The following is a 22,139-nucleotide window of genomic DNA, read 5'->3' as shown; positions in this document are numbered from 1 at the left end:
TCTCAGCCTGCCACCATATTCGACCTACTTAATTATAAAAAGGCAAAATGGTAAAGACACAGTGTCTCTTTAGCGTTTTTTGCCCTTCTGACCATTAGGATTTACAAAGCACTCTTAGGGGCAGCGTTGGTCCAGCTGCATTTTTGCTTTTTGTTTTCTCTTTAGGGCTGCACCTGCGGCAGTGGAAGTTCCCAGCCTAGGGGTTGAATTGGAGCTCCAGCTGCCGGTCTACACCACAGCCGCAGCCACATGGGATCTGAGCCACATCTGTGACCTACATCACAGCTCATGGCAACACCGGATCCTTAACCCATTGCGTGAGGCCAGGGATCAGAACCTGCAACTCATGGATACCAGTTGGGTTTGTAACTCGCTAAGCCACAACAGGAACGCCCCAGCTGCGTTGTTGTTTGCTTTCTACCACTTCCTGTGGACGTGGATCCTGTGCTTTGGCGCCATCCTCTGCACACTCACTGGTCCAGGTCAATGGCCACCTGCCAGGTTAGTCCCACCCCATGGCACGGTCACATGTCCAACAAAGGTTGGGTTCTTTTTAACTTGAAAGATCTTGGGTTCTCTTTAACTTTAAAGATCTTGAGAAAAAGCTTCTTTTTTCCTTTGGCAGATAGAATCCCAAGTGGGATCCCCAGGGGAAAGGGTGTGACCCTTGCTGGGCACAGCCAGGTGGTACCAGGTAGAACTGCCACCAGCACTGAGAGCATCTATGCCCTGCGACCTCACCACTGCCAGATGCGTAAGTCTGCTCTTGTTGTTGCTGGTTTGCTGGGTACGAGGTGGCATCTCAGAACTGCTTTTTGAAACGTATCACTGGTTAATTATTGATGAGGCCAAGTATATGTTCTGTGTTCCAGGCTGCTTCTCTGAACCATCAGCTCAGAACTTTCATCGTCCATTAAGGCTGGACCAGGTCACTATCTGGGTCAGGTGTGGTTTATCTGGAAATCTGCCACTAGGTGACTCAGTGACTATAACGTCACTTCATTTCTAGGTTAATACTTGTTTTCTTTGTTAATGTGCTCAAAGTCAATCTTTGTGCAAGGGTGCTTCTATTTTGTCTCCACTCAGCTTCTGGGTCTCTCTCTGAGTCTCCACCTGAGACGGAGCTGAGGGCTCCACTTGGGGAGGGGACGGTGGCACTTCCCAGCATGCCCAGCGAGTGGGACACTGGCTGCCCCACTAGTGTCCCAGGGCCGCTGAGGTCTGGTCTAGCCTGAGCTCACCTGCAGCTTCCGCAGCTGCTTGATGGCTTCGTCCCGGTTCTTGTTGGCTGAGTCGATGTGGGCCTCCAGGTCCTTCAGGTCCATCTCCAGCTTCTTCCGAGCGGCCACAGCCATCGAGCGCTGCTTCCGCTCGTCCTCCAGCTCGGCCTCCATTTCCCGCACCTGGGGAGACACGGGTGGCTCAGGGGGCCGGTCGTAGCCACAGACCCTGCCTCAGCTCGGGGCCTGGATGGGCTGGTGCACAGGGCCTCCAGGGGCAGTGAGAGTTACTGACTAAAACCCGGTAGAGGTGCCGCGGGTGGGGGGTACTGAGCCCCGGGACAGAGGGCTGGCGGGCACGGTCCCAGTGCAGGAAGGAGAAAGGAGCCCCCAGGACCCAGCGTGGTCAGTCCCTGCCCACCCCTGCCCGCGCCGGCCCGGGGGGGACAGGAGGGTCAGCCGCACCTGTCTGACCAGCTGCTTCTTCTTCTCCTCGCTCTGCTCGTCGCGGCCCTGCAGGTCCCGCTCGAACTGGGCCTTCATGGCCTGCAGGTTCACCTCCAGCCGCAGCTTGGCGTCCTCGGTGGCCTGCAGCTCGTCCTCCAGCTCCTCCAGCTGGGTCTTCATCTCCTCCACCTGCTGCTCCAGAGCCCGCTTGGACTTCTCCAGCTCGTGCACCTGCCGCCGGGGTCCCGGTCAAGAGCAGAGGGACGTGAGGCCCCGGGTCCGCGGCCACAGGGTCCCCCCTCAGCCCCTAGACCCCGCCCCGCGGCGGGCTCGGGACTCACGCTCTTGCCGACGTCGTCCTTGGAGCTCATGAGGTCCTCCATCTCCGTGCGGAACTGCTTGTTGAGCCGCTCCAGCTCCGCCTTCTGCTCCATGGCCTCCTCCAGCGCCCGCGCCACGGACAGCGCCTTGGTCTCCTTCTCCCGGGCCTCGGCCTCCGCCCGGTCGCGCTCCTCCGCGTACTTGGCGGAGATGGTCTTCTCCTCGGCCAGGAGCTGCGAGAGAGGCGGGCACCATGAGCTCCAGCCACGGGCTCTTGCAAAGAGCTCAGAGCCTGCTGGCCTCCAGCAGGCAAAGCATCCGCCCCCGGCTCTCTGGGGAAAAGAGGGCCCAGGGGCTGGGGGAGGGGGACCAGGGAGAGCAGGTGGCTTCTGAGGGTCACATGCGCTATGCAGTGTGTCCTTGTAACTGCACGAGGGTAGAGATGGCCTCTGCCACCACACTTCAGAGCGGGTGTAGCTCTTATCACTGAGTAACCACATGCTTTGCACCCTTGGCGCCCCTCCCATGGAAGCCACAGGAAGTGTTTCACCTGGAAAGGCCGTGGTTCTCCTGCACGACTGGCTGGGGTTTACCCCTCAGATTCACAGCCAGAACGCGCCATCTGGCTGCTCGGAGGCCCCAACCCCATGCGTGGCGCTCCTCCGAGGCTGGAACACTCCCTGGCACCGTCCCCCTCTGGCCATATCATCTTGTTTCCCTCCCTTTGCCCCAGAACCTCATTCCATGGACCCATTTCTCAAATGGGCCAGATGGGGGACACTGCAGACTTTGCACACGTGACTTCAGACGCTGAGTAGCCGCCACGTGAGCGAAAAACTGCCAGAATGACAGCCTTCGACCGCCCTAGGCCCGTTCTCCCACCTGCTTTATTCCGTTTTTCTTTCCCGCCCCCACTGTCTGCACCTCTGGAAGCTGCCTCAGATCTGCTGGAGCGAGCCAGAGGTGCGAACAAAGATTTTAAATAAGATGAAAAGCGCTCGTTGCAGGAAATCTGAAAAAAGGTGCTCCCGAACCTAGTGTGTGAAGCGGCCCTGGGTTGGGGGCATTTTCTTTCCGGCCCCTCAGTGAACCCGAATGGGGGACCGCCTTCCCCAGAAGGGCCCCCCCAGGCCGGGCCACGGTGCCCCTGGGCCGGGCGGACTGCAGAAGGGAGGATGTGAGAAGGAGACGCCGCCGGCACCCACCTGGTCGAACTTCTTCTGCTTCTTCTCCAGGTTGGAGACGCTCTGCCGCTGGTGGTCCAGGTCCACGAGCAGGTCGTCCAGCTCCTGCTGCAGCCGCGTCTTGGTCTTCTCCAGCTTGTCGTAGGCGCCACTTTCTCCTCGAAGCGCTGGCCCAGCCCCTCCAGGTCCTTCTGGAGCTTCCTCTTGGCCTCCTCGGCCAGCTCCAGGCACCCCACGCCATCCTCCATCTTTTTCCTCATGTCGGTCACCTGAGCGGGGCCAGCGGGTAGGTAAGGAGGTGCCCAGCACACACGCCACCCCAGAGAGAGAGTGCCCCCAAACCACTCCGCCCCCGGGGCCAGGGGCATGGAGATTCTGCAGAGGGCAGGTGTCGGTGCACAGAGCCCAGGGGAGGCGGACACTGCAGGTCGGCTCTGGAAGGCCTCTCCTTGTGAGCTGTGCCAAGACCAAGGCCTGGAGCAGGAGCCTCCTCCACTCCCCCACCCCACCCACCCCCGCTTCCAGGCAGCAGCCTGGCGCCCCACGGAAGCTCATCTGCTAGGAGCCTGCCAGCGCCCCTCCCGCAGCCACCTCCTTGCACCTGGACACACAGCTGCCACCGCGTGAACTTGCTCCCTACCCTGCCCAGGTGCGGAGGGGACTCTGAGCCGCGCCTGAGTTGGCGCAGATCTTCCAGCCCATTTAAGTCTGAAGACAAGATCCAGAATCTACTGGTCTGTTTTTGGCCACAGACCCTTTGAGAGTCTAGACACTACTATGGCCTTCTCATAGTGATGTGGGGTTTTTTTTGCCTTTTTTTTTTTTTTTTTTTAGGGCCACACCTAAACCCCCCCATGACACATGGAGGTTCCCGGCTAGGGGTCGAATCAGAGCTGTAGCTGCAGGCCCATACCATGGCCACAGCAACACTGGATCCAAGCCATGTATGCAACTTACACCACAGCTCATGGCAACACCGGATCCTCGACCCACTGAGTAAGGCCAGGAATCGAACCCGCAACCCCATGGTTTCTAGTCGGGTTCGTTGACCGCTGAGCCACAACGGCACTCCTCATAATGATGTTTTGACAGGCATAAGTAAAATACACAGCATTACCAAGTAAACCGATATAGAACAGTGCGATTGATGGGTATTTCTTAAGACTGTGGCTCAGTAACCCTCGTGCTTCTTTATCAGCACCGCAAACAGCAGGCTCCTGAACAGTGAGGTGCATGACGACCTCCGCAAAGCCCGGCCACAGCTCGGCCACAAGGACCAGCGGTTTCTACCGACCAGGCCAGAGTTAGTGCCTGGTCACAGCCCACTGCCTGTGTTCATGAGCCAAACGCCACCCAGAGACTGGAGAAGTGGAGACATTTGTCTCCTCCAGTCAAGTTCACGGGTTCCCTGCATTCTCCCTGGGAGCCCCAAGCACGCGCCCTGGTCTGGGGGGGCGCTCACAAGGAGAGGCCTTCCAGCTCGGGGAGGCCTGGGAGACCTGGCAGCAGGGTTGTGCCCTTGGGGTCCAGTGGGCACCACGCCAGAAGCTCCCCAGCCTGTAGGGCAGCCTGGGGCTTCTCATGGGGGAGCTGGCTCCGAACCTGGGCATGGAGGGTGGCGATCTGCTTCTCGAGGTTCCGCTTGGCCTCCTCCTCCTCCTCCAGCTGCTCCTTGAAGGAGTTCTTCTCATCCTCCACCTGCTTCAGCTTCGTGCTCAGGCTCAGCTTCTGCCGGTTCTCCTCTTGCAGCAGCTCCTACTCCGAGGACACGCAGTGTCAGGGCCCCGAGGTCCCCACACCCTCAAAGGGAGGGACGAGCTGGTCCCCAGATTCGGGGGACAGCCGGCAAAGACCTGGCGGGGAGGCGGGAGGACCCAGAGAGCCTGCAGACGCAGGGGCGGACCCTCTGTGCCAGGAGAGCAGAGGCCTGTCCGCTACGGCTGCGGGCACGGTCCTCCAGCATGAGTGGGGCTGCCGGCCCGCAGCCACCCTCACCTGCGTGTCCTGCAGCTGGGACTCCAGAGCAGAGAAGTCCTTGGAGAGCTTGCTGGACTTGCTGTCCGACTGGGTGAGGAGACCTGTCACGTTGTCCAGCTCCACCTGCGTGCAGACAGGGGACAAAGGCCCGTGAGCTCGGTGGGCCACAGCTGCTCGGGCCCCACCTCGGCTCTCAGTCCAGGCTGGACCTGAGCCAGTTGTGGGGGAGGGGAGAATGCCCTGGGGACACGGGCCAGGACCCAGGCGTCCGGGGGAGGCCTCACCTGCAGCTTGGAGACCTTGTCGGCCAGCTCCGTGCGCACGCGCTCTCCCTCGGTGACCTTCACCTGCATCTCCTGCAGCTGCGCCTCCACCTTCTTCCGCTTGTGCTCGGAGTCCCCCTTGCCCTGCAGCAGCACCTTCACCTCATTGGCCAGCTCCCCTCGCTCATTCTCCAGGGTCTGCTTGGCCTTTTCCAGGTTGGCTTTCACCTGGGGGGGGGGGGAAGCAAAGATGTGAAAGGGAGCCCCTGTGCCCTGACGGGAGGCCCGTCTGTCTAACAGCATCACAAGAGCCGGCGGGTCCAGACCCAGAACTTGCAGCCTCTGCAAAATTGACACTGGACTCGGAAGGCTGGGCCTGATCTGTTTTCATCCCTCCGCTGGCTGGCTGGGGACACCCAGCACGTGGCCTGGCCTGGCCCTGAGGGCCTCAGCTTCCCCAACGCCCAAACAATCCCCGCCCAGCGTCCCCCTGCAAGATGCTGTCCTTGCTGATGTCAGGTCTTAGCGATATTATTACAGGACGAAGGAAATTATCACAGCTCGCAGTTAAGACTCTTCCAGGAAAGTCGCTTAACGATGTGATGTTTGAAGTAATAACGCAGTGTTCTTCTCAAAACACAAAAGTGGAGTTTACAGAGTAAATGGGACAATCCCACTCTCGTTTCCACCGAGCCAGCCACGGCGTCATGGGCGAGTTCAGGATAAACCGGATCCAGAGTGAATGCAGACGGACTTTGGGTAAAAACAGCTCAAGGATAAGGCAAGGCTTCGAGCTGCCCAGACCAGGTGGAGGCTGAAGGGAGCCGGGGACAGGGCATATTTCTGAAAATAGTGGGTAGGGTGCCACATGGAAGGCCTTTGCCTTCTCCGGCTGCCACCAAGAGTGGCTGTGAGCTGGAGGCCACAGGACTGCCTTGTTCAGCTTGGCTGAGAAACCCGCTGGGGTCAATAGCCCCCACGTTGTCCTAAGAAGACTCCAGCTGACCACCTGTTAGGGGTGCTCTAGAGAGGGGCTGGGCTTCAGAAAACTCCAAGTCCATGAAACTTTCTGGTCTGGCAGGTTGGTGAACAGAATGAGAATGATAATAAAAATGATACTTGAACAGCTTACTAAGCCCTGATAACTAAGTGCCTTACATGTTACCAACTCCGACCACATGATGGTCTGAGATGGACCCATCAGCAGCCTCCCTTACAGATGGGGAAACCGAGGCACAGGACTGCTCAAGGCTGGAGCCTGGGCTCCACGAGCCACCCCCTCCCTCCCACGGTGGTAGAGCCTCCCGGAGCCAGTCCCCGGGCCCCATACCCGCTTCGTCTGCTCCAGCTGCTCTGCCAGCTCCTCCACGGCCTGCGAGTGCTTCTGTCTCATCTCCTGGATCTGGCCTCGTGGGTCTTGGCCTCCTCCTCAAGGGTCTTCTTCAGGATGTTCACTTCCTGTTCCCGTTTGGACCTGGACAGATCAACACACTCAGGGGGGGCCAGGACTCTGGAGGCGGCTGCCCTGGGCTCTTCCCTGGTGCACTGACCCTGGTATGGGGCACTGGCCACCCCGGGGCAGCTTTCTGGCCTGCTGGCCTCCCTCCTCGGCCATCCATCCTACAGACACACTTTGTGGGGCTTTCTGAAGCCTTTCAGCCTAAAGCCCACCCTTGCCTCACCCCAACCCCAAGCCAGGCTCTTCAACAGGTCTACTCCGCTCCACTCAGGGAGAAGGTGCTGAGGACCCATCAGCTCTCATGCTCTCTGCTCCAGGACAGTAAGGCCACTGGGCACAGAGGCCTGGGTCCGCCCCTTCTAGGTCACAGCCTCCCTGTCCCACCATCACTTCCCTCCTCCTCAGTGACTGGGCCAGTCAGCCCCAAGGCACACCTGAGCTCCTGCTGGGCAGCCGTGGAATCCAGAGTGTCCTCCAACTCTGTTTTCAGGGCCTCCAGCTCTTCCCCGAGGTCCCGTTTCTGCTTCTCAGCTTTATTCCTAGCAGCACGCTCAGACTCCAGGTCTTCCTGGAGCTCAGAAATCTGAGATTCCAGCTCCCGGATCTTCTTTAGGGCCATGTTCTTCTGGGCGGCTTCTTCTTCCACTCTGCCAAAGAGACCAACAACTTCAGAGTGAGGTCACTGTCACCTCTAGAGAGCAGAGTTCACAGAAAAGGCTTTAGAGAGGTGCAGCCAAAGCCACTTCTGGCAGGCACAGTCATGGCCTTTGGGAGCTTAGAAAAAATGTCTGAGGCATCCAGAAGACTTAAGGGCAATTCCACTTTGAGAATTCAAAAACCTCACAGAGGAATCCCTTCATTTTCCAAGTTACGATCCAGTGCTTGAAACATTAAAAAAAAAAAAAAAAAAAAAAAAAGAAATTTAAATGGAAAAAAAACAAGGAAATAAAATGCTACAGTCCATGATTATGGCAACTAAATAAAAATACAAATGTGCTCTGGACTTTGGGTGATAATGATGTCTCAATGCAGTTTGTGAATTGCAACCAATGTATCATTCTTAGCCTGGGGATGGTTGCTAGTAGGGAAGCTCTATTCATGTGGGGACCTGAGGAGTCTCTCTACCTTCTCAATTTTTTCTGAATCTAAAAATGCTCTAAAAAATAAAGTCTATTTTTAAAAAGCATGCCTGTAGCCAAGATATTTTTTAAAAGGAAAAAAAAAGAGAGAGGATTGTTTTGATTAGGTGACAAGGGTTATGGATGACTTTTTTGGGATTACAGTCAAAATGACAAAGAAGCATTAAACTGCTTTTAGCACACAGGAAATGTTTTGCCATAAATTGGCTTCCGAGACAACAAGGGAATATGTGCCCGCAGCTTGCCGAGAGCACCAGTGCCAGCCACCTGGCCGCAGGCTGATGCTGTCCCTCACCTGGCCAGGGCAGCCTGGAGCTCCTCCTCCTTCTTGGCCAGCTGCATCTTGAGCTCGGCGATCTGAGCCTGCAGCTCGGCGATCTGGTCGCTGAGGTCCGTGGAGTCTCCCTCCAGCTTCCGGCGGGTCTTCTCTAGCTCCTGACGCTGCTTCTCCTCTCTCCGCAGGCGCTCTGAGAAGGGAGAACAGGGAGCCCTTGGTGACTGCAGGTTTTTATGCCTTTGTCTTCCTTTTTTTTTGGCTGCACCCCTGGCATATGAAAGTTCTGGCAATCGAACCCACGGCACAGCAGTGACCTGAGCCATTGCAATTTCAATGCCAGATCTTTAGCCCACTACACCACAAGGGAACTCAATTATAATATAAAATACTAAACATTTGTTATAAAACATACGTGAGGTTTAAATGGTCATGATACACAGAAACCTATACCAGCTCCTAGATGAAGGAAAAGAATGTTACCCTATGCTGTCAAGTCCTTGTCTCTCCAACACCACCTGTGACTTTCTCACCTGGGAACTACTCCCCAAAGCTGTGTTTTACAACTCCCTCGTTTCCCTCTGAGGCTGTACCACATCTGTCTCCCTAAAAATTTGTTTTAGTTTGGCATGAATCTGAACTTACATAAGGGATCTGTCATGTGTAAGTTCTATGGACCTGAGTCCAATGGGCTTTACTTGGCTGCTATGACTTCACCCAGGTGATCTCCTTACCTTTCTGTGCTTCATCTGAATAGTAAGGGTGTAAGACAGGCTCCTGCCCTAGGCTGCTGTGAGCCCTGCATGGGCTGGTGTCTGAAAGCACTTGGAACCGCACCTGCCCAGAGTGTGCTCAGCAGGGCTGGCGGCCCATTCCTTGTCCTCCCTTTGCCACTCAGCACGATGAGGAGAGTTAGCCACCTGAGTGTCACTGTAAGCTGTATCCTTCTGTCTAATACCCACATGCGATGACACCACAACTTATCTGTCGACCCTCCAGCCTGACAGGCAGTTGTACTGTGTTTGTCTTGCGCCCTCCTGAACAATGATGCTGTGAGCGTGCTGGCCTGTGACCCCACAGCTCACGTGGATGAGAGTGATGGGTTGCAGGCAAAGCTTCCGCCTTACTGGGCACTTCCAGATTGTTCTCCAAAGCTGCCTCCCAGTGTAGGCTTCCACCAGCAGCATGTGTGTGTTCTGACTGTTCTGTATCTTTGGCAACACTGGTGAGTGTCAATCTCACTTTCATGTCTGCCAATCTGGTGGGCGTGCTGCTCTAAGACCTCTTGGCTGATGGGGTCTTTCAGGCTGTTCCCGGGTGAAGAGGTCCCTGTGTCAGGAGCTCTCTTCCCCTGGACGGCCTGACCCACTCCATCCCGGAGGGCTGGGAAACCAGGCTGGGAAAATTCTCCCAGTGACCAGCCAGGATGGTTTGGCCCTACATCCAGGGGACACTGACAACTGTCCTGGGCACCGGGATGCCCTGAGTCTCCACAGAGGGAGCAGTGATCTCTGGCTCCTCTCTCCCTGTGTTGTCCATGGGCAAGGAGTCTCCAGATAGCACAGCCTGAACTTGACCCGTCCCCCTGGACATCATGAACCCCAGGACACAGGGAGGTGAAGGTATGATTTGTCTTCCTGTCCCATGTCAAGCAATGGCCTCTCGTGACAGCTGGCCAGCATCCTACACGAGGCACAGCATGTCCGTGATTTAGTTTAGTCCTCACGCTCACCCTGTCTCTGTGCCCCTTAGAGATAAGAGAGACCAAAGCTCATGAAGATTAAATAACAGGTGAAAGATGACACAGCTAGTAGGGGTCAAACCTAGAACTCCCTAGGAAATCTGAGAAGCTTGTGAAACATGTGGTGCTGACAACAGAGAAACACCAGAGCTCAATTCTTCACCTGGGAACCGTCCTCCACAGGGAGCGGGCACCGTCCCCCAGGTCAGCGCCCAGACGCTGCAGACTCCGGCCTCGCTGCACAGAGTGAGCAGAAGACCCGCCTGGCGCCCCAGCTCCTGGCTGCCTAGAGCCAACCCTGGGCACCCCTTACCCTCCAAGTCGGTGATCATCGCCTCGTGCTTGTTCTTGAGCTTGGCGAGGCTCTTGGATTTCTCCTCCTCTTCCATGAGGTTGGTGGTGAACTCAGCTATCCGGTCTTCCAGCAGCTTCTTCTCCTGCAGGGGAGGGTGGGTCAGAGTTAGCTGAGCGAAGAACACGGCAGCTCTCCTCACAGCACCCAGACATTTAGGACTGAAGGGCAGAGCAGGGCCTTAACACCTGACCAAGTTCACTAGCTCTCCTGAAATCGCTGGAGAAGCTTCCTTGACCGCACAGATGGAATGGCCAAGCCCTTCTTCCTGCCTGTGTTATCCCTTTCTGCTCAGGTAAGAAGACTTGCAGGTGGTGGCGAGTGTTGGGAGGGAGTTCAGGGCAGGCAGGATGGCACCACCTTCTCCCTGCCTGGTCCCTGCCCCAGGACCCCAGCTGCTCTTCTCACAATTGGCTTCGTGTGGGCACTGCTGAGTCTTGATCTCAGGAAGGCCCCCAAGCATCAACCACACAGCCGGTGTAACAGCCAGATACCATCACTCAGCATGCTCACCCCCGACGTTGCAGGTCCCGGCAGGCATCCTGCCGCGTCAACCTGCCCACCCCACCCCCTGGAGATGGAGGGTGACATTCTGACCCCGTCCCTCCTCCCACCCCAGTGCGATTCCCTGCTGCCGACCGCTCCCTGGGACCCAGCCCACAGCCTCACCTTGGCCAGCTTGCAGTTCTGGTCCTCCATGATGATCTGGTCCTCCTCCAGCTTCTTCAGCTTGGCTTCGGTGGTCACCTTCTCCAGCTGCAGCTTCTGCCGGGCGCTCTCCTCCTCCTCCAGCTGCTCCTCCAGTTCCTACAGCAAAGCCAGGACGACTGTGAGCAGCTCAGACCCCCAAGAGCCTGCAGCACCACTGGGATGGGGCCCAGTCCCCACATATGGGTTCTGGGGTATGGGGACAAGAACTTGGGTCCAATCTAGGGGTCACATGTTCGGAGGGGCTTCCTCCAATGACTGCCACCTTCTGCTCCACAGAGCAGCCGGAGAGAGGATGGAGAAGGGGAATTAAATGGGCTTCGATGCTCAGTGGGACAGTGTTCATGGGCACAGAAGTAACTGCCCCAAAGAGCATCCCACCCCAGGGCTGCCCCCGGAAAAGGGTGCGGCGCCATCCTCCCCAGGCACCTGTGAACCGCCCCCTCCCCCGGCAACTCCCAGGGTCGGCCCTGCCCTTCCTCTGGTACCTGAATATTTTGCTGCATTTTCTTCTTCTCGGCCTGCAGGTGCTGGCAGCGCTCCTCCTCCTCCTCTACCCTGGCCTCCAGGTCATGGCAGATCTCCTCCAGCTCCTGCTTCTTAGCCGTCAGGCGGGCCCGGAGCTCCTCGGCCTCGGCACACAGCTCTGTCTCTGCCTGGAGCTGCTCCTGCAGCTGCAACTTCTCAGCCATAAGCTGCAAGAACACATGGGACATGTAAGCTCCTACCACCTCCTCGGCCGCTTATCCCTCCAGGAGAGCTGGTCCCCAGGCAGGCTCCTGGGAGGAGAGCCCCTGCTGAGCAGAGTGGCTTCTGTCTCAGGATGCGTAAGCTCCCAGGCACACCTAACCATCACATCCCTCACCCCTCACCACCACTCCAAGAGCTGCACACCGAGATCCCTAGGAAAGAGGCTCAGAGAGGTTAAGTACTGGAGCTGTGCCTTGAACCCAACAATCACGAATGTTCCACCCTGTGGGGCAGCCCCCGACATCTTATAACCCCGAATGGGGTATGCTGAGGGATTAACCCCAGTTTGTCTACCATTACACATCTCCTTAAACACCAAGCTTGCTGCGCCTGCTGCTGGCCAGCAGGTGGCAGCACGACCTGGGCAGAGCCTGTAGACACCCACCTGTGACTGGAGGGTCTCCATCTCTGTGAGCCTGTTCTCCGCAGCCAACTGCTTCTCCCGCACCTTCACCAGCTCCTCCTCCTTGGCCATCATCTCCTCCTCCTGCCGGCTCACCTGCAGCAGTGGCTTAACCTAGGAGAGGAGACAGAGGAGGAGGCATGCTCAGGGGGAGATGCCTGTCCTGGCTGAGAGCCAGGGGAGCTTCCCCTTACCCGTGGAAGCACAAGCTCAAGAGAGGGAGGGGCAGGAGGATGCTGGGCAGAGGGGGTGCAAACGGGAAATCAATGCGCAGAGCCTCTGACCTGCTAATTACATTCTGGGGAAAGGACTCCTATGTGTGCATGCAGGCGGTCAGGGCAGCAGGCTTACACTAGCGGAAGTTAGGAAAGAGATAAAGTCCGCTGCTGGAAAAGTAGCCAGAGCAATTATGAACCATCTCTAGCAAACAGTTCTTAAAAATGACGCTAAGAAGGAATTTTAAATGGAAAGAGCAACCCAAGACTTTAGGCAAGCCAAGCTCTTACTCAGCTGCGTAAGAATGTATGGTTTACGTAACGGAGATTGACAGGGAGTCAAAAAAAGGCGGGAAAACATACTGAAACATCTGTTCAGTATTGATGTTGGCTCAAGGTTGAAGGGATTATTGATGAGTTTTTATTTTATTTACCCTTTTAGTCTTTTTGCCAGTACCACAAATCACTTATTAAGAACAAAGCCGTCTGACCATCTCTAGCAAGAAAGGGATTCTTGTAAAGGCTGGGAGGACCCGTCCAGCAGTGTCCAGATTATGACCGACCCTCCTATGGGTTCCCAGGTGGGCAGCACCTGCCCCACGTGGGTCTGTGGTGGGTGAAGGGGGCCTTGATGTCCCACAGGCTGCACTTGAAGCTGTCCTGGCCCCACCCAAGAGCAGCCTCGGCAGCCCACACAGGACAGAGGCCCCGGCTCACACCCTCCAGCCGTCCCAGGCTCAGGTGCCCGGCGTGAAGACACGGGCAAAGGGCCGGTCCCAGGCCTGAGCCCCACAGGAGGCCAACACGAGGCCCACTCGTCCCCCGTGTCACGGGGAGGCCCCTCCAGACCCACCTTGGTGAAGAGCCGCCACCACTGCCAGTTGCGCAGCTTGAGGTAGGCGGCGCAGTTCCTCTGCAGGACCTTCATGGCCGTCAGCTGCTGCTGCCGCTTGGCAAAGGCCCTGTGCAGTGAGGGTCCCGGTCAGCACCCCCGCAGGGACAGCAGACCCCCCGCCCGCAGCCCTGACCTCGCTCCCAGAGGCTCTGCTGAGGTGCCGGGGGCCTCTCAAAACAGACGAGAGGGGAAGAAGGCTGGCCTGGGGTCACCTGCGGGTGACCGCACAGAAGGGGACCAGGTTCGAGGTCACCATAGATCCAAGGCAAGTGTGACTGAAGGTCGTTAAGGCGACCTACCGACTGCAGCCTCTCACCCTGTGCCTCCCACAACCTTGGAGCATGTGTTTGGCGAGAGAGTAACAACAGCTGACCTCCTGTGAAGGTCCCCTCAGCCAAACACCACACCCTCATGCTCTGCTCTCAGGGCTCAGAGCTCAGGCCAGAATGGAAGCCCCTGAGCACAGACACCGAGGGGTTCAGGGGACAGCCTTGAGATGTCCCGCCCGTTGTCCTGCAGCAGGTGAGCCCGGGACCCCACAGGAGCTGCTCTGACTCACGGACGGCCTCCCCTGGAGCACGGGGCATTCTGGGGACAGTGGCTCTGGTGTCCTCCCTAACGAGTCACACAGCGAGGAACGGCAGGGGGGCAGGAGCACAGTCACCCCCTTCCACTGCTCACTTTTTTTTTTTTTCCTGCTTTCTTAGGGCTGCACTTGCAGCACATGGAGGTTCCCAGGCTAGGGGTCGAATCGGAGCTACAGCTGCCGGCCTACACCACAGCCACAGCAACATCAGGTCTGAGCTGCATCTGCGACCTACACCACAGCTCATGGCAACGCTGGATCCTTAACCCACTGAGCGAGGCCAGGGATGGAACCCACAACCTCATCATTCCTAGTCAGATTCATTTCCAAAGTCGGATTTGTTTCCGCAATGGGAACTCTGACCCGCTCACTTTAAACCCCAGGAAGCGGGTGGGGGGGGGGTGGGCAGGCAAAGCCACAGGGGCCTCCCAGGGTGACACCTGACTGGCATCGGGGCGCCCCGGCCACCATTTCCCAAGCGCCCTTGGCAGCGGGAGAGCTGGCGAGGCCTCGGGTGGGGTGGGCGTCCGACTCACTTCCTGGCCAGGTAGCCCCTGCAGCAGGCCTGGAAGCCGATGATGACGTCCGTGATCTTCAGGTCCCGCTCCTCCTCCAGGTGGGCCAGCACGCCCGCCCGGAAGAAGACCTTGCTCTGGCCGATGCGGTACAGGTTGCTGTCGAGCTCCAGGGCTTTGATCTGGATGGAGGAGAGCCGGCCACTTACCGCGTGCCACCCCCGCCGCCATGGAGCCCCAGAGCAAGGCCACGGCCAGGGGCGGGCCCGGAGCCACGGGCCATCTCTCTGCTCAGCGGGCAGCCTTCCCCAGATGCAGAGAAAGCCGGGCTGGGGGAGGCAGGGGTGGGCGGGGACACTGGGAAGGGGGCAAGCCGGGGTGGGGGGCAGCCGGGGCAGGGTAACGAGTCAGACGGGCAGGGAAACCCAGAACCTGGCACTGGAGGGGCCTCACAGGTCACCCCCTTCCTTCTCTGTCCTGCCCCCCACTGCAGTCACACTCACAGACGCCCAGTCAGGTCACCACCCTTCAAGCAAAGGGAGCCAGGCGTCATTGCTTTCTGGAAGGCCAGCTCAGGCCAGGCCCAGGATCAAACGCTCCTTAGGTGACCGCTTAACCTTTGAGAGCCCACATCTCCTCGGCTGTAGAATGGGAATGACGCTTTCTTTAGTGAAACGTCAACAAACAAAGCAAATGCTGGTGCCTCCTTCCTAGGAGAGCTCCGAGGATCAGACGAGACGCGCCGTCAGCGCTGAGCACAGGGCCAAGCGTGTGACAAGTGCTGAATGGACTTTAGCCTTCGTTACTGTCACTGAGCTGTGTGGGGACAGTGACAAGGCTCTCTTATTACTTGCCCACTGGCAAGGAGGGTCTATCTGTCCGTCTGTCTATCTGCCCGGGAGAGAAGAGATTTAGACTGAGCTCCAAGAGGCAGAGTCTTGAGGAGGGTAAGTGGAATTTGGGGGCCCTCGGTGCCCAGAAAAGGCCCCACAAAAAGGGAAGGTGGGGGGAGGGGAAGCCCACATGGGTACCCCCCTGCCCTGCACCCCACCTTCCTCCCTGCAATAAGAACCCAGTCCTGTCTCCCCTGCAAAGTGGGATGGAGGGGACCTGCTTATGGCTGAAGGAAGGACAACCCTCACTGGCCAGCAGCTGTGTCGCCTGGAGAAAGGGTGGCCCAGCCAGGAGCTGGACACGCGGCCCCATCCTTCCCGCCCCCTCGCGCCGGCTGACCGCATCGGAGGGCAGGAGCTGGCTCCCGCTCCCTTTTCCAGCCTCCACTCCCTGCCCCTCAATGCACTGCCTGCTCAGAGCAGGTGCTGAAATTCTCCTCCAAAAAAAAAAAAAAAAAAGAAATTCTCCTCCCTTTTCTCTTTCCTCCCCCACCCCCCCTCTGGCCCATCTTCTGCTGACTCCGGAAAGACCGTGAAGTAAAGAAAACAAGAGGTGCTGCTGCTGACCTTGGTCACGTCAGACCCAGCAGGACACCTGCTTGCAAAGCGGAAAAGTGACCAAGTGGGTGCAGCCCCAGCGTGGCCTTCATTCACGCAAGCAGAACCCAGTCCCCGCTGCCCATCAGGCACTGTTTTGGGGCGGGCAAAAGAGATGAAAAGCCCAGAAACAGCCTCCGGTGGCTTTGGGCAGTTTGTGGTGCTCTGGTGGGGAAGTGCCCCACCAAACACACTGCGCGTGATGATGGGAGGAGACGGGAGCAAGAATGAACCAGAATGTGCCCCGAAGGAAGGGACCGTCCCAGCACCGCCTTGAGATGCCACAGGTCTGACCCCTCCTCCCCACCCAGCTCCCTCGGGGCACCTCGACCACCGGAGACCCGAGGGGGTTGCCACCCAGGGTGCTGGACAGAGTCAGAACTGGCTTGTTAGTGGAACCTGAGAGCACAGCTGTCAACGGACGCAAAGGGCCCCTCCGGTCACACGAGCGCTGATGGAGTGGGTGCCCACCAGCCACAGGCCACCTGACAGGGTGGGGACGTTATGTCTACTCACCATGAGGACACACGCCTGCTTCCCGTCCATGAAGCCCTTGGGGATGGAATTCGGTGTCAGGATCTCGTATCTGAGGAAGAAGAGGGAGCCGGGTCAGAACGCCCCCAGCTCCAATTCCACACGGGCTGGGATGCCCACGAGAGAGGCAAGGTCCCCCCAGAGGGCAGCAGACACAGACATCTCCCAGAAAGTCTCTGAAGGACAGGGGCCATTCCGTGTACCCGCCTAGCTCTTCTCTTAGGCTGAATGGCACAAGGAAGGCCTGGTGTTTTCCAGAAAGTGAATGGCAACACCCACTGAACCGTTTGGCTCACTCCACAGTGAGCGTTAGGCTTACTAGCTGTGTGCTAGCATCCACGTCTGTAACCCCAGCAGGCCAGTCCCAGCTCTTCCCCGAGATGCTGCAGGAACTGCTCATCAACGGGGTGGTCCAAGCCATTAAACGGGGCTGCGTCATGACAGCAACTGGCACTAAACACAGTCATTAGGCAAAGAGCCCGGCACCACTAATGCCCCCCTCCCCACGCACAGCAGGCTTCCTTTTCCATAAAGTCCCTTCCATGCTCCGGTCTCCAGCTGATGCTCCTTTCTTGTCTTTTTGCCATTTCTAGGGCCGCTCGCATATGCCCAGGCTAGGGGTCGAATCGGAGCTGTAGCCACCGGCCTACACCACAGCCACAGCAACGCAGGATCCGAGCCGTGTCTTTGACCTGCACCACAGCTCACGGCAACACCAGATCCTTAACCCACTGAGCAAGGCCAGGGATCGAACCTGCAACCTCATGGTTCCTAGTCAGATTCGTTAACCACTGAACCACGACAGGAACTCCCTGATGCTCGTTCTTTTCAGAGCTCCTCTAACTGCGGCAAAGTGCGCCAGGCCCCTGCAGTCAGCAGGGGTGAAAGCCAATGAGAGGACTTTCGTTTTGGTAGCAAAACGGGGAAGTGCCTCCACACACAGAGGGTGGCGCAGAGGACCAGGCGAGGAGCCAGGCGGCCGGATCCAGCTCGAGGTGAAGGAGGAAACGGCTCCCCGACCAAAGACCCTGGGCTGCGGGCCCCGCTCACCTTTGCCGGAACTCCTGGAAGACCACGCGGTTGGGGAAGCCCTGGCGGCAGATCCGGATGCCCTCCAGGACGCCGTTACAGCGCAGCTGGTCCAGCACCAGGTGGGGGTCCAGCTTGCCAGCCTAGGGAAGGAAATACACGCATGTGCTCCCGCTTCTGTGCCCAGGAACTAACGGAGAAAGGGCAGGTCCCTCCGGAGGCAACAGAACAAAAGCCTCCCCGGGAGCTGGGAATCGCCGCCCCCCACAGTTTTAACAGCTCGGGTGCTAGAGCCAGGTCCGAGCAAGGCAGAAACGCAGGCTACAAGTGCAGGCCATCTCCTAAGAGTCCCCGAGCCACCCCCAGAGGGCTCCGAGGCCGAGGGCTCCGTGTGCCACGGTGGAGACAGACGGGGCTGAGCACCCCCTGCCACGCTGCCGAGCAGCCGCACCTTCTTCTCGTGGTTGGGGATGATGCAGCGGACGAAGTTGGGGTTGGTGTTTCTCAGTGTGGCCATCAGCTTGGCCAGCTGCTCCTTGTACAGCTGCCCCACGGTTCGGAACATGCCCTTGCGCGTCTTGAAGGCACCGGGCAGCGCCGTCTCCGACATGCCGGCCACCTGGTCCAGGCCAATGATGCGGTCCACTGTGGAGACCACGAAAAGCGCGCGTGAGCACCCAATGGGTCCGGGCGGGGGGCGGACAGCTGGGAAGGAGACAGACATTTGGACAGAAAAAGAGGAGACAACGGAACAGCAGACCTTTTCTACTTGGAGTCTACACAGCAGGCCAAGGTCATCTCCAAACGCTGAGCAAACTTGACCTTGTGAGCAGGGAGCAGAAAGCAGGAAAGGGTTTGGAAAGACTGCGGAGCCACTAGGGGGAGCAGCGCGCTGGTGAAGGCTAACTCCACGCCCCCCTCACTCATCTCAGCCACGCTGGGAGGCTCGTAACCCACAGGCACAACAGCGAAACATGCATTTTGGAGTGAGGAGCCGAGCTGGTCTGCTCGCCTGGCTCTGAGGAGGTGTTCAGACTTGACCTACAGGGACTCTGCAATCCTTGGATCCCAGTGGAAATTCAAAAATCAGCATCCTGAAGGCCCGTTGACTTTTCCCTGACAGTCCTGGGCTAAGAGTCAGAAGGCAGGAGCACAAAAGCCACCCTGCCACCGCCCACAGGGCTCTGGAGGACCCCCTCTGTCTGCACTCCCCCCACGCAGAGCTCCCCCCAGCAGGGTCTCAAGCAGCCTGGGTGCAGTCAAAGCACAGAATTCCAGAGACCCAGGGCCACCTAGGGCTTCCCCAGAGACCCAGGCTCCTCCTTCCTCTCGGGTCTCGCTTGGTCTCCAAGCTCCCGGGTCTTTATCATCTAAACCAACCCTCAGGAAGTAGCCCTTGTCACCGAGGCTCCTGCCCAGAGCAATGACGTGAACCACCTCCTCCAAGGCGCAAACCCAGCCTAAGTGGCCAGAGAGAGAAGGTCTGTTTTAAGCAAGAGCCGGTATTAAATTTAACGGCTTCCATTGCTGGATGCAAAAGTTCAGAATTCTGTGACAAAATCGGCTCCCTCTTCCTTTGTGGCCAGATCGCTGTCCTTTATTTGAAGACAAGAAAAAGGACAGATGCTCGAGAGGGAAGCCGGGAGTGAGGGTGGACCTGATGAGCCCCTCAAATACAACGGGAGGCACTGGGACCTCATGCAGCCACCACCGAGCCCCTCTGACTGGCCACCAAAAGTGTCCCAAGAGTGGGTGGCTTGGGAAAGCCACTCAGGTCGCCCGGGGCGGGGGTTGAATACACCCCATGACTGAGTGTCTCATGTGAGCATGTCTTTCTCCCAGGAGGCCTGGCCTAGGAGGAGCAGGTGCCTGCAAAGTGCTGTTGGATGGATACACGGATGCCCTCCCACCTCTTATGTGCGCGCACACGCGCACACACACACACACACACACACACACACACCAGCAGCCCTCATGCTCACACACAGCAGCAATCCAAGCGATGAGACATCGCCTTCACGAGGGGCAGCTCTGAAGGGGATAGGGATTTTTTTTCCTTTTAAGATCTAAAACACAAAATCGCCAATATCTAAACACGGCCCTGATGGGGCTGGTTTTCTAGCCGAGGCCTGTGCCAGGGAGCGGGGAGGAGCCTGCTCACAAGCCCGGGGCGGAGACCGGGGAAGGGCAGTCAGGCAGGCGCAGCCGCGGCAGAGAAAGCTCAGCAGAAGCGTGTGCCACACGGGCCTGGATGCACCACACACGGACGCCACGCCGGGCGGCCAGTCACCTGGTTCTAGGTGGAGGATAGGAAAGCGCTGATAGAAATAGGCTCGCTGGGTGCTCTGCATCTCTGCAACAGAGAGGTTAAAGCAAAACCCAGGCAGAGGCAAGGAGAAACCGGCAGAACCAACGAAAAGAACAGCTTCCGAGGAGAGGAGGGGCTGCGGGGAGGACCCGGAAGGGAACCTGGGTGGCTGGTCTAAGGCCACCGAGCGACGCCCGCAAGGGAAGCCCGGGCTTGTCTGTGACCGTGGAGCCCTGAGAAGTCTCTGCCTGAGAGCAAGTGGCTGCACAGCACATTCAAGGATGCTCGGGGCTCAGGACAGGCTGACCCTTAGGGCTGGAGGAGTCCACGCTCCTGGGAGCTAAGTGGACACAAGCCCGCCAGCCCGCATCGGTGGAGACGCGCGCGCCCTTGTCCTGGGCTCTGCCCGCTGCCGGGGAGGGACGAGGCCCGGCGGCGGGCCGGGGAAGTGGGTGAGGGCCGCGGGCGTACCATCCTTCCACAGCTCCGAGACGAACTTGTCAGAGGACTGGTGCAGCAGCGTGGCGATGTTGTCGTTTAGCGGGTCCATGTTCTTCATCAGCCACTCATCCGCTTTGTAATCCACCTGCCAGATGGGACCCCGGGTCACAGGCTGCTCGGGGGCACCGGGGTGCACAGCCTCCTGGAGGACGAGCTGACCCCACGTGTGGAGACACGAAAAACCACGAACCCCTCCATCTGGCGGTTCTATCCCCAGGAAACAAGTAAGTGACAAGAGTGGACGCTGCCAGAGTGTGTCTCTGTGGAGTCACGTGACAGGGCAAGACCACACAAATGCCCAGCACACAGTTGCACCTACGCCATAAAACGTTTGTTTTTAAATTTTTTTAAGGTAATAGGAACATAAGGGAAAAATCCCAGAAAGATATTAATGAAATGTTATGATTATTTCCTTTGAGGAACAGGACAAGTATTTTTGCGTTTCTTGTATTTTCAGGATATCCAGGTTTTCTCCGAGCATGTACTATCGTTATCTTTTTTGAAATACGTTCTTTAGGAAAACGTTTCTGATGAAAGGGAGTTCCCATTGTGGCTCACCCGGTTAGGAGCCCAACAAGTATCCATGAGGATGCAGGTTCAATCCCTGGCCTCACTCAGTGACGTAAGGATCTGGCATTGCTGAGAGCTGTGGTGTACATTGCAGATGCAGCTCCGATCTGGCGTGGCTGTGGCTGTGGTGTAGGCCAGCAGCTGCAGCTCCAATTTGACCCCCTAGCCTGGGAACTTCCATATGATGCAGGTGCGGCCCTAAAAAGCCAATGTTCTTATTGACATGCATAATACGATGTTTTAAATATATAAAATATAAAAAAACATCTGAGCTGGGTGTCTTGGCCATCTGTCCCCCTGGGCATAGCCGGCGTCCCTGTCATTTTAATGACAGGAGCACAGCCCCGGTGAGGAAGCACACAGCCAGTGTCACCATTCAACCCTCCTATGGACTTGCCCAGTATCGGGCATCACAGACGGCACTGCATCAAATGCCTTCTGGCATTTCTAACAAAGGTGGAAGTGGAATTGGCAGCTCAGGTGGTACCACCTTAAGGAACTGGAGAAGCAGGTGTTTTTGTTTTTTTGGTTTTTTTTTTTTGCGTTTTAGGGTCACACTCGTGGCACGTGGAGGTTCCCAGGCTAGGGATCTAATCGGAGCTGTGGCCGCCAGCCTACACCACAGCCACAGCCACAGCCACAGCCACGTGGGATCCAAGCCACATCTGCGACCTACACCACAGCTCATGGCAACACTATATCCTTAACCCACTGAGCAAGGCCAGGGATTAAACCCACCACCTCATGGATCCTAGTCAGATTTGTTCTGCCATGCCACAACGGGACCTCCCAGGTTTTATTATCTCATGTAAAGAGTGGCTTACGAAGCCACAGGAGCCAGCAAAGTTAAGCAGGGGAGACTGAGCAGCTCTGGGCCCAGGAGCACAGGTGGCCTGGGAGCAGCGCTGGGAAAGCGCCAGTCTCCTCACCCTTCATCACGACCAGCACGGGAGACTGGGCCCAGCCGAGCTGGTCACACATCCCAGTGTAACCAGCTGCTAGAGACTCTGCAAGCAACTCAGCGTGCTGAGAAAAACCAGCTCAGTCTGAGCCCGGACGCTGCAGACCAGACACTCCTGTCCAGTGAGGTTTGGCCCCAGGAGGAAGCCAGCTAGAGGGTGCGTGCCCGCTGGGTGATGGCAGTTCTGCCATTTACTGGCCGGTGGCCTTGGCAATGACAAAGCCATCGTCCAAGACTGTGGCTCTCACCCTGGGGACTGTGCCCCCACACCTATCACATCCAGAGACGTTTCTGGGT

At 57.8% G+C, this 22,139-nt stretch overlaps 1 protein-coding gene across 1 annotated transcript in view; it reads right to left on the bottom strand.

Annotated features, from left to right (window-relative positions):
* The window catches only part of MYH9 (myosin heavy chain 9), a 90,873-nt gene that overhangs the window by 5,323 nt on the left and 63,411 nt on the right, over nt 1–22,139 (bottom strand). The window contains 23 exon segments of the mRNA XM_021091538.1: nt 1,242–1,403; nt 1,686–1,898; nt 2,009–2,221; nt 3,194–3,321; nt 3,324–3,441; nt 4,775–4,927; nt 5,168–5,272; nt 5,434–5,640; nt 6,743–6,816; nt 6,819–6,886; nt 7,306–7,518; nt 8,306–8,477; nt 10,339–10,462; nt 11,047–11,184; nt 11,574–11,780; nt 12,221–12,352; nt 13,307–13,415; nt 14,471–14,631; nt 16,456–16,525; nt 17,524–17,645; nt 17,954–18,147; nt 19,793–19,855; nt 20,282–20,396. Of these exon segments, the coding sequence (XP_020947197.1) occupies nt 1,242–1,403; nt 1,686–1,898; nt 2,009–2,221; nt 3,194–3,321; nt 3,324–3,441; nt 4,775–4,927; nt 5,168–5,272; nt 5,434–5,640; nt 6,743–6,816; nt 6,819–6,886; nt 7,306–7,518; nt 8,306–8,477; nt 10,339–10,462; nt 11,047–11,184; nt 11,574–11,780; nt 12,221–12,352; nt 13,307–13,415; nt 14,471–14,631; nt 16,456–16,525; nt 17,524–17,645; nt 17,954–18,147; nt 19,793–19,855; nt 20,282–20,396 (3,261 nt within the window).

The sequence above is a fragment of the Sus scrofa genome, chromosome 5 (assembly GCF_000003025.6).
Source record: "Sus scrofa isolate TJ Tabasco breed Duroc chromosome 5, Sscrofa11.1, whole genome shotgun sequence".
NCBI lineage: Eukaryota > Metazoa > Chordata > Mammalia > Artiodactyla > Suidae > Sus > Sus scrofa.
Note: the sequence above shows the minus strand (reverse complement) of the source record. Positions and strands in the feature narration are given on the sequence as shown.